Here is an 11,951-nt window from a genome sequence, read left to right as displayed (position 1 = left end):
TTGAAACATAGAGCCATCCTAAATGCTGAAAATCGGAGTCAACATGGCTGACTGAAGAATGGAAAGTGTTTTGATACTTTTAAATAAGCTGTTGGATTAAGGAGAAAGCCTTATCTTGAGAGTTGGCTTGGAGGCAACCTTTCATGCCATGCAAGTCAAAGGGGAGGAGATGTAGGCATCAGTACACAAATAGACCTTAAAATGAAAAACTGCTGTAACTTTACCAAAAATGCACTACTAAATTTCCCAGGCTCAGTTGCTGCTGACCAAGTTGTACAAATCATTAAGTTACAACATCAATCAAATGTAAAAAAAAAAAAAAACCCTAGTCATGATCATCTTGAATAATCAAATTGAATAAGTCTTATTCATAATGTAAAAACTATGCTGGGATACAGACAGTTACACAAGAACCATGTCCATTTATAAACCATATGTGACGGTTGAACCATGAAACAAATATTTACAAACTGAAGATGGACAACGATTTCTCCAGAGTCGTCGCAGTGCACTTTTTTTAAGAAGCAACAAAGCCACAGAGCAGATGCTCCTCACCGGTGTTTCGTGCTTTGCTTCGAAGAGGGGACGTTCAGTCTAGCGTGCCTGATGAGAATTTAGCTGCTGTTAAAATCTCTCTCTTTCTTCCTTTCTCTCTCTCTCTCTCTCTCTCTCTCTCTCTCACTTTCCCTCCCTCCTCACCCCATTTCTCTTGATGCTGAGCCCTGCTCTGCTGATGCAAGAATCACAACTCCTCGTGTTGACAGATGGAGGATGGCTCCATAGCACATAGCCCGTCCCAACAGTCCAACTGCCTAACCAACAGTTTTTTTTTGCCTTTCCACCTTTTTTCCTTTTCTTGTTTTTAAAGCTGTATTCTTCCAGTACCATTATCCTGAATTTACTTAACCCAATGAAGTTTTCCTCCATTACAGTATTTGTAGGCAGTACTTATTATTTATCAAACATTCTGTTGTTCTAAATCGCAAGTATTAAAGCAACCTATTTATACTCCAAAGACTATTTTTTGCTGTCTTGCAAGTACATGCTTTAGGATTTATCAATTACTATTTAATTTATATAAATTTATCATTTCAAATTACTATCTAAGGATGTGTTTCAATTAGCTACCTAGTTCAGTAGTCACTGCACTGGCCAGGGAGTCAGGCATTTCTAGACATGTCCCACTGTAAAAAACTCTCCAGAGTACCGAAATGGCTGCTCCCTAGAACAGGAGTGTGGTTGGGAACCCCTGCTCTAGAATACCCCAAAAAGCACTGTAAAATAAATAAATAAATAAATAAATTAATTAATTAATTAATTAAAAAAACAAATAAACAAACAAACAAACAACAACAAAAAAAAAAAACAGTGAGCACTGGGTGCTCATTATTATGTTCACTTACCAGTAATGTAGACATATTTTCTTTGGTCTCTCAATCAGACCCAAATTGTAAGTGAACACATATTTTATGATTTCATTGTAGATGCACAATGAACAAAACAAATATGGTCAGAAGGATATACAGTGATGTTGTTAATAAATAAACTCATGCATGTCCATAGAATTGTTTGCTGGCAATTGATTCATCAGTGTCCGAATGTTTAGTGCTACTGCCCAAACATGGTTCCCAGCGCTGAATATTTTGGATGTCTCCCTAATCTAACACACCTGATTCAACTTACCAGCTCATTATGACCTAAAATGGTCCACTGAAGGAGACATCCAAAATGTGTACCATTGGGGGTATCCGAGAACAAGTTTGGGAAACAGTGATCTAAATCAGTTTCTCAACTCCTCAGTACCCATCTCCCAGGATGTTTTAGATGTCTGTAGTTGAATCAGGTGTTTTAAATAAGGAGATATCTAAAATAGTCTGGTAGGTGGGTCCCCAGGACAGGAGTTGAGAAACACTGATCTAAATCATGTAATAGTCAGTGGTTCTCATCCCTGTTCCTGGAGCCCCTGCGAACACTGCACATTTTGAATGTCTCCCTAATCAAACACCTGATTCAGGTCATCAGCTCATTAGAAGAGACTCCAAGATCTGAAATGGGTGTGTAAGACAAAGCCACTGGTCTACAACAGCAAATGCCATTAAATTGTAGCATGAGATGTGTATGACTCACCAACAAAATACATTTTACTTTGTTGTGGAGTAAACTTCTGCTACCAGCTCTGTTGTCAAAAAGGAGTTCCTAAAAGAGTTGCCCTTACCCACTGGCACAAGTCATTGAGCACCATCGTGCTACATTTTGGTATTTTTTAGTGGTTTTAATTGCATCGGGCAATCAGGACAACTGGATTTGCAAGCTATAGTGGCAATGGAGGGGGTCTACACCACATTGAGATCACGCTGGCTGATCTAGAGATCATTCCTTACCCTTTTCACACTAGGCAAAGTTAAGTTTTCTCACTGAAGGAGTTGACCACCTGATCCAGCCTGAACGGTGCCACATATGGCATGATATGGCCAGACGGTCTGGCTGGAACACTGGGAGAGGTCTTGGGGAGATGCCCTACTGTTTTGTGTGGCTATTTACAGCCCTGTCCAAAGGAATCTGGCCCTGTGACTGTCAGTCAGATGTGGTGAGCTTTTTCAGGAGCACTGGTGCAACCACAGGGAAGCCGGTTGTCCATCTGACCACTTTGGTAAGCCTTCAGCCCCAAGGCTGAATGACATTGTCTCTGTTGCATGACCAGACGGGCTGCTCGGCTATAGCTTGATTCAACACGCACACAAACACTGCCAACAACGGCGCTATGGACCACACACCCACACGCACTGAGAGGGACAGCCCAGATGCTGAAACTGATTTTCCAGCCATCACTCGGCTGACATCCGTTCCTCTCAGCCAACGTGTGTCATCCTCTGTCTGGCCTGGGTACTTGAATGGCAGGGAGCGGCAGTGGTCCATGGTGTGGCTGAGGGTGCAAGGGTTTGCCCCCGGTCCCCATGAGCTGGAAAGGATGGACCTGGACCAGTGATACATTTGGATGCTGGACCAGGCAGACTGTCCCTTTGCCTCTAGAAAAGTGGCAGTGCGTGGACTCTACTGTAGCATATGCTGTGGCTGAAGGTCAGGTGACGGACTCCAAAGCTCTGTAGATGCAGGAGCTGTAGCCCCCACAGCAGCTTGGGTGGGTTTCAATTCAGAGGGAATTATCGGTGAGAGAGCTTAGTGTGATTGAAGCCAGAACCCAGGTATGTCTGACCTTAACGACCTGCAGATGAAACAAAGGTAAATTTGATAAGCGGAGAACGACAATATGAAAAATAGGATGGCTAAAACATGCTGAAAGATTCATGCAATAAAGCACAGATTTCACGTAAAGTCTGTAACCTTCGGACGACTTGTATGCGCAATTAACTGACAGAGGAAATAAACAGATCTCACCAGATGCTCAGTTTCGATACCAAAGGAATCTCCTGGATGGAGATGCTACTCAAGCATAACCAGTTTCCTCTATTTCCAAGGAAGTCCCTCGAGGTTTTAGATTCATTTTCCCTTTCCTGACTCTCATGTTTTCTTGTTCAGTTGTTATGATTCCCACACCTGATCCCAGCGCATGACAAGACTAGCGAGCGCATGGCTTGCGAGTTGTTTGCTAAAGCAAGTTTTCTTGAAATCTGTCTGTGCTCTGAGGGACTGAGCATTGTGTAGCGTTTGCGTCTCAGTCACCGAATACAGAGAAACAGAGAAAGGAGGGACAGAAAGGGAAAAAGAGAACGACAACACTATGTGATCTCTGAAGTCATATGATGCAGAAGAATAAGGCAGACTTGAAAGTTGGCCTATTTCATGGTCAGGCACTAGGACTGGGAAGGGTCTTGAATGGCAATGCATCTACTTTAATGTGACAGACAAGTCCCTAGGCAAAACAAGCAGACCCGTGGCAGGCAGGCCCAGGTACTTGATGAGTGTGACACCTTCGCCATTCCACTGGAAATGTTGTTGCCGTACGCTCCGCTGCCTCATCTTAGGTTTTACCCAAATAAATTTGCCTCTCATCTGGACTGACGATGCCACAAGCCCCTCGCCTGCCTGTCCTCCCTGGAACTGTTGAGATCATGAATCTCCTTGTCGACGTTCACAGGGCCTTGCTCCTGATAAATGTGCACCCGCCTTGGGACCCTCCCGCCGCCTGATATCGTGCTCGGCGCCAGTCGGCAAAGCTGGGACAGAGCGCTGCCACATACACATTCCTGCATTCAGAGACCGTTTCCTTGTTCCTGCCCTGCGATGCTGTGTGACAGGTTGGATGGTCAGTGCCTGGGGCAAAATCCTACTCGGCTTTGCATATCTACAGACAAAGTATCATGTAAACACAATGACTGCACATGATTATAAAAGAAGAAATTTCTACTAATCATTGTGTAATCGGTGTACTTACAGTGTTTGTGCTGAAATCACAGTTTTAGTGGAGTATCAATCTCAGTTAGCCACAGGGACATATGAATCAGACAGGGAAATATGAAGATGCATATAATGGCCAGGAGGTACCACACTAACAACTAAAATGAATATGATGTGTTTTTTTAATCTATATGAATAATAACTTAATTATTATTTCCAATAAAACATCTCTTTATGATGAAATACACACACACACAAACATAGGGTCACATTGGGCCATTGATGAAATGAAAAGGACCCGTTACAATTTTTTATGGTTAATACTGCTTCAGGCTCAACATGTAAGCTGTGCCATATGCCCCTGTGTATATAGAGTATGTAAATTGTTGAAGCAACATAAAAGAGCAAAACTTTTTGCATAAAATATTGAAGGAATTCAAGGAGATCTTTTTTCAAAAAGTACTTTTACTTAGTTTAAATTACATACCTACAATAACTACAATCAAATATATGTCTGTGAACACTTTGTGCATCATTTCTTTGTAATTTCATTTAGAAATGAAGCTTTCGATTGATTTAACATCAGCACACATTTATGAGAGGACTTTATTCTCCATTGTGTTTTCTTGGTCGAACATTTACCAGGGAGGAAGTAGTCAGAATTGACAGCTGTCAAAATTATGATCGCCTGTAACCGTATGAATATTCATCACCGCAAAAATTCCCGCTTGTGGAATTCATCTGACAGAGGAGCACACCAACTCCTGTAAGTCAACTCACAGTGGATAGATGTGATTCAAACCATTTCCTGGAGTGTGGGTTGCACATCTGGTGTAGCGTATTTCATCATTTTAAACAGAGTGTAAGACGAATGCGCATTAAAAGAAGTCCAAATTCAATACAGGAGCACACAAAATGAGTTGTTCAGCCGATCTTAACATTTACTGCTATACATAAAACAAAGAGTTGAAGGTTTTCTTCTTAGCAGGATCCTCCACGTTAATTTGCCCGTATGGACACTGTCGGGAAAAACAAGAAGTTTAGAGTTAACATATGGGTACTATAAAGTTAAAAAAGAATTATTATCATGTGGACAGTTTGCTTTTTATTATGTATTGTGGGTTACTGACAGAATGGATTTCTCCTGTCTCAGCATCATGTAATCCATAAAAAAATCAACTAAATTTCACTTTAAATAAAAAATACTTACTATAAAATTAATACAATACTGACTGACATTTTCTTTCAGTCCTCTTGTAAAGATACATGAGAAAAATATGAAGCTTACATGTCTGCAGGCACTCCCACAGCATCTTCCTCTTTTCCTATGGGCAAACTCAGTGAACACATTGTAGCCTGTTATAGGGTCAATGTATGTTCTTTCCTGATTCTGTGAACAGATGCAATTTGCAGATGATCATCAAAATGATCAAATTTGTGAAGACTGTTTATAAAGATCAATGTTCCGTAAAGAGCATATTTTAGGGTAAACTATTTAAGTTCTAAATGATTATGACAAATAAACTTTATAATAATAACAATGATAAAAAGTTTACATCCACTTTACACCCCTGGAAATTTAACAAGTCAAAAATGAAAATACAGTGGAAACACAATGCAAACGTGTTTCTTAAGCATCATTTCTGACTCTTCCTCAGAGAGTGCTGGCTTCATCTATGACAGCCTTCGACGCCAAAAGGGCCCGAGGCACTTTTTGTGGCATGCCATTTCAGATGCCATCCTTTGGCTCCATAGTGAAGCTGACACTGTCTGTGCATCCTCCAACTCTACGGGTCTTCCATAACTTTCTCTCGGCCATCAAACTACATAGTTCCTGACAGCCAAAAGGAACTTTCAAAAATGACCCAGTCTTCCACACTTAAGTAGCCTTAGTAGTCTGCTAGTTAGAGGTCTAGTATGTTCTTTTTAGTTATCCAAGAATGTATGTATGTATGTATATGTATACACACTTAAAAATGGAAAATGTAGGATCTTCAATGATAAGAATGCCTAGTTGCTAATACTGAACCATCTATGATGGTTAAGTTCCCATATACATAGGTCACTGACTCAGGCTCTAGTGTATCTACACGAGTCTCTTTAAATGTGACACCAGCTGCTGAACGTGAAGTTTATAAGCGTTCGAGTTTGCTCTTACCTTGCATGCGTCCAGATGGAGTTTATAAATTAATCTATCGTCATCAGAAAGCGTGCTTGTTTCAGGTGACGCGGCTGCGTTTTTATCGTTAGAATTCGAATTTGATTCGCTCTCGCGTCCACTGCAATATGAACGCGGTGTTCTCTTATTGCACAACCCATTTGACATTATATTCGTTCGACTGCGTTTAAAACTTGTTAATCTTAAAAGTCTACCTGAACCGAGAAGCAGCATAACTCATGCTAAAAAGGAAACTAAGAAGTCTTGTCACAACGTTGCTTTGCGGACAAATGCAAACTTCTGACAGTACCTAAACGTGTAGAGACAGTTCTCACAACCAGGATTAAATGTTGTTGTTTAAAGAACTATGTTCTCACTCTGCTCTGCTGCCAATAAAAGTTAAAAATCACCGCCGTGTTCTTTTCTCATTGTCCTTTTCATGTTCTGACAGTTGGGTACACAAGATGCATATAAGCGCCCCCTCTGTTGGACTGTAGAATTGCAGCAGGAGGAAGTATTTGTGTTTGTTGTCATGCTTTTAACTCCACTCCAGTGAGTATTTCAGGTTTTTATTTATTTATTTATTATTAATTATAACATTAACATTTAAAACTGTCAAAAATGTCCATGGTTATCATGAAAAAATACAGTTCTTTGAACAAAAGACAACATGCCCCTTCATGTCTCAATGAAATCTGCCTAATTTTTTTTTTTCAACTAAATTAAATGTTGATTAGTTTAAACAGTCATGAAATACAAAATCAATTCTTGAAAAAGCAAAGGTAAAAGGTATAACATAACCTATAAAAACCATACCATTGTTTTGGCTAATAAATGTTGTAATCAGTAATTTTATAAATAAAATTAATTATAAATATTACAACTAAATAAATTACATTTTTTGTAACATTTAAACACACAACAGGTTGCCCCAATAAAAATGTGATAACTAACTTGCACTGACCTGACATTTATGAAAAACTTCCTCATTCTAAGAGCAGTTCAAGCTTTAGTTCATCTGCCATTATCATCTAGCTGACTTTTGCCTGTTTAACTGCATATTAACCTACTATTACAGGCGTGCATATTCAGTTCCTTAGTATAGAATATAGTAAAGTGCTCATGTTCAACTCATGGGGCAGAGGATAAACAATAGAAAGGAGTAAAAAAGGAGTAACTACAACTACAAATATAAGCAGAAATAACAGCATTTTATTTCACTTTGAAAAGACAAGACAGTGACATGTAAAGTGGCAAGATTTCCCTTCTTTATTAACCACATTCACACAAACCTCATAGTATTTTTCCGCAGGAAATAGTCAAATACAAATGCATGTCTTTGAATTGCAACAGGTTTAAATGACTAGGCGTGGACCTGTACGAAACAAAAACTATTTTTTTATACAAGTGGGTGGTGTGAATTTATACTTCCTTTGCTTTACCACTAGAAAGTGTTTATCATATAAACAGGTCCTGTTTTACAGGCCTATTTTTAAACATCATAGATGTGTTCACATTCCTCTTCAGGAACATTTCAGGATGTAATAATATAAAGAAGGTATTTGGGAACCATAAAGACATGCATAGTATGCAAGCTATCATCAGTAGAGTAGACATGTCTATGCATGCAAAAAAAAAAAAAAAAAAATGCTCTGAAAGATACAATTAAAGGGACAGTTCACTCAAAAATGACATTTACTTATGTTGTTCCAAATCATAATGACTTACCTCCTTCTGTGGAACACAAAAACAGATAAGGTGTAATAAGTAAGGTTACCTATAAGGACTGACAGGCTCAGTCACCATCTTTTTTTCCATTCAATGAATGTGAATAGAGACTGGGGCTGTAATTCCGCCTGCCAACTCATTTTGTATTCCACAACAAAAATAAACTCATACAGGTGTGAAACAACATGAGGGCGAGTAAATAATGACGACGTGTTCATTTTTGGACTCACAATCCCACTGAAATACACGCGCGCGCGCGCGCGCGCATACTCGCGTGACCCAGGTGCTTCCTGGTGCTTCATTGCAGGATCACAGCCTGGGGAACCGAAACGGCCAGCAGCGCGTCCAGGAAGCGTCAGCGGGGAGCACGCGCGCCGACAGATAGAGGAATGCAGCAGTTTCCGCGACCGTCCGTCAGGTAGCCGCGAAACTAGAAGGTTCGCAGGCAGCGCGCGTGGCTCGGAGTGCGCGACGGTGTTTTATTTTCCCGCCGTCGGCGCGAGCTGCTGCTGACGCGATGCTTTAGCCATGGACAGCAGGATAAAGTAAGTCCACACTTGTTTACCTTCCACATTCCTCTGGTTTGTCGCGGTACGCGTTATCAGTCTCCGTTAATAAAAGTCTCTCATATGGTTGAAATGAAGATAGCTGCTATTGCAAATCCATTAGTTAGCTCATTTGGCTAATGAGAGGAGATGACAGGTCCAGCTGACCGGTTAGCTGTTTACCTCAGACATGCTAACTAGCCTAGCCGCATTCCTCTACAGCCATTTAAACTTGACAGCTGCACATATTTCATTTTGCTGTAATTAGACGCCTTTAATATCACGTACTATTAGCATCTATGGATATATTATGAATTCACAAGAGCAAACTGACTACATACTTGAGTCTCTAATGACATGTCGAGCTTTGAAAGGGATAGATAACGCAAAAATGAACATTACATCGTTAATAACTTTTTCTTAAGTGGAACAAGCAGATGTTAGGATCTTGCATGGAAAAATCTGCAATAAGAGTGAATGGGGGACTGATACTGTCATTTTGCCTAACATCTTGTTTTGTGTTTTCAAAAGAGGAATAAAAGTTACATTGGTTTGGAAAGAGAGTAAATAATAAAATGTTCGTTTATAAGTGAACCGTTCCTTTAACAGTCTTAAAGAGTTTGTTAAATTGTTAAGTTAGTGAAATGGGCTTGTTTTTCCTCTTTCAGCGAGAATCCTGAGAGAACATTTGATTTGGCACTTCAGGTTGCATGTCCATCATCTGAAAATGAAGGTGAGCCTTCATTTCTCAGTTTTGTTATGTTTTGCATATGCAAGTGTTTGTTTGTTGAACCTCTGTTTTAAATCACTTTTTGGTTATTTTCCTTGCTGTCAGTATACGGCATGAAAGGAATCCATGTTTACTCAGGCTTATGTAAGATTGCTCATATTTCATGGCTTTTAAGTGATAATGTGTGGCGTTTGTATTGTACAAAAATGCGTGATAGTTTTTCCAAATTAAGTTTGTTCATAGTTTTGTCTTTTAGTTTTTGTGTCAGGGATGACATACAGTTCAGGGTGAATGATGTATGATATTATGGGCATATGTGTCACCTAAATATGCCAACTGAGGGGCCGTTTACGCGACACCCTTTTTAGCTAAAAACCTTTTTATGTGTTTTTACACAATAACGCATTTTGGGGGCTTGAAAACACAAACTTTTACAAAAAAACCTCATGCACATGACGTCTAAAAGTGGTAATGTCATGTGCATGAATATTACATGTTCAGTTTATAGGCCCTTAGTTTTTCTTTACAAAGAGATATCGCCAACTACTGGCCTGGCAGCTGAATACAGAGTTTTTAATCGTTTTCGTGGATGCGTGCGAACAAGGATCATTTTGACAACGTTGATGTCTGTACGCGAAAAACGTTTCCCTTTTTAGTACATCATTGTCGTGTAAACAACAGCAAAACAAAACTGTTCAAATTAAACCAGCTATTTTACTTCATTTTTTGAAAATTTGTAAAAAATACAATGGAAAATTTAACAAAAAATGGCTAATATATATTTAACCAAAGTTTTACTAAACTTATCATCAACCATGCTAAATGTCTCTAACTTTGTACCATCTAAAAGCCTTGATTGTGAAAATTTGACAGCTTTTAAAAGTGTAACTCTTGTTTTTAGCTGATGTGCTTAGCTGTTTTCCATGCTTGAAATGGATGACTAAATGATGCGTTTTGTGTCTGGGGGATTCACGGGAAGGAAGTTATTGCTGTATATTCATAGGGTGGTCAGATTTGCTTCTGATGGGCTGGCTTGTGTGCGTTTCCATTTTACATCAGCACTCACTTGGTTTGCATTCGCTTTGAGCTAATTCAGAAAAACCTGCAGATGCATTTTGGTGTTAAGAAGTAGGTTAATGTGCTGTGATATCGATCTTGGTATGTGAGTTTGTTTGCTTTGAGCTCTGCAAGGCTGAATAGAAAGCACGCATCTTTAACGGACCAGGTAACGACTGCTGTGCTGTTCTGTGAAGTGAGACCATTATGAATCTTTTTAGTAACAGATTTTTTTTTTTTCATGTTTTGATTCAGTATGAGGTAAACGGATATGAAAAATTGCTTGTTATAAGCTCAGCATATCTAATACCACAGATTTTTGTTCCTATACTGAAACTATCATTACTCTTTTTGCTTGACATTGAAGAGGTGAGGAGCAGGTGGTTCACAGAGGCAGCTGTTGCTCTGACCGAAAAAGGAAAATATTCCCGGTCCAGCCGCTGACGTGAAAGTTGAAATAAGCTATAACCCACTTCCCTCATCATCATATGTCGCGTTCGTCTCATTTCCTGACCCTGACTCTCAGAATTGCCTCTTCATTCTAAAAGGCTTTAGGGCCAAACAGAAGTTCATCAAGGACAGGAAACAATTCCAGCCTGACATAACATATACAATATCTTGTCGCAAATTTAATGTTGTGGTTTGCAAAATAACAAATCTCTTCCAATTTCTAGTTAAAGCATGTGATTGACTGTTCTCTGCCCAGTTCTTGAGTTTCATGCATTTTGTTCTGTTCAAACATGGTGGACCTGCGGGATAGCGCCTGAAACATATTTCTGTAGCCAAATGGGGTGATTCTAGAGCAGTTGTGGTAATATGAGGCATTCAAGGGGATTCAGTGCATCTCATCAGACATTCTGCCTCTCTACTCACCTCATGTGTCATTTAGCCTAATTTGATATTTGATCAGCCCAAATACAGTTCAGTTTCTCTTGAGGAAAATTGAAGTCAGGCAAATCAAGCGAACCTACAAGTACATTGCGTTTAATTTGCATTGCGTTTTGTTTTCATCCAAAGTGAGTTACATTGCATTTAAGGTGTGCATTTTTTGTGACTTTATGCATTTCTTGGGAATCCAACCCATGATCTTGTGGTCTTGACTTTACTTTGAGTTACAGGAACCACTGGTCAGATATTTTTTTTTGTGTGTTCAGTTTGTGTTGGGCAGTTTATTACTAGATACCAGATTAGAGGAAACCACCGTTTGCTTTTTTGTCATCTTTCATTTCCCTCTTTGTCCACACAAGTTTACTCTTGAGTGCATTTTCTAGTAGTGATGCATCTCAGTTTCAGAACATGTCACGTTATCCTGCTACTTTTTGTAGGGAGTTTTTTTTCAAATGCTGGAAAATAATTAGTCATTCATATGATTTTTTTT

At 39.5% G+C, this 11,951-nt stretch overlaps 2 protein-coding genes across 6 annotated transcripts in view; one reads left to right on the top strand and one right to left on the bottom strand.

The window, feature by feature from the left end:
- Nucleotides 1-4,801: 4,801 nt before the first annotated feature.
- Nucleotides 4,802-7,007, bottom strand: lg2h1orf53 (linkage group 2 C1orf53 homolog). The gene is made up of 3 exons (XM_048182902.1): nucleotides 6,515-7,007; nucleotides 5,645-5,746; nucleotides 4,802-5,375 (listed from the first exon to the last, which is right to left on the bottom strand). The coding sequence occupies exons 1-3, from the start codon at nucleotides 6,746-6,748 to the stop codon at nucleotides 5,304-5,306; spliced, it is 408 nt and encodes a 135-aa protein (XP_048038859.1). The 5' UTR covers nucleotides 6,749-7,007; the 3' UTR covers nucleotides 4,802-5,303.
- Nucleotides 7,008-8,460: 1,453 nt separating this feature from the next.
- Nucleotides 8,461-11,951, top strand: part of dennd1b (DENN/MADD domain containing 1B) — a 107,866-nt gene continuing 104,375 nt past the window's right edge. Inside the window, exons 1-2 of one of the 5 annotated variants that reach the window (XM_048182901.1) lie at nucleotides 8,461-8,787; nucleotides 9,456-9,520. In XM_048182901.1, the coding sequence (XP_048038858.1) occupies nucleotides 9,515-9,520 (6 nt within the window). In that variant the 5' untranslated portion in view covers nucleotides 8,461-8,787; nucleotides 9,456-9,514. The remainder of the gene's footprint in view (nucleotides 8,788-9,455; nucleotides 9,521-11,951) is intronic. The other 4 variants (XM_048182896.1, XM_048182898.1, XM_048182899.1 and 1 more) reach the window with 4 other exon arrangements.

The sequence above is a fragment of the Megalobrama amblycephala genome, linkage group LG2 (assembly GCF_018812025.1).
Source record: "Megalobrama amblycephala isolate DHTTF-2021 linkage group LG2, ASM1881202v1, whole genome shotgun sequence".
NCBI classification, from domain to species: domain Eukaryota; kingdom Metazoa; phylum Chordata; class Actinopteri; order Cypriniformes; family Xenocyprididae; genus Megalobrama; species Megalobrama amblycephala.
This window is presented reverse-complemented; position numbering and strand designations above follow the sequence as displayed.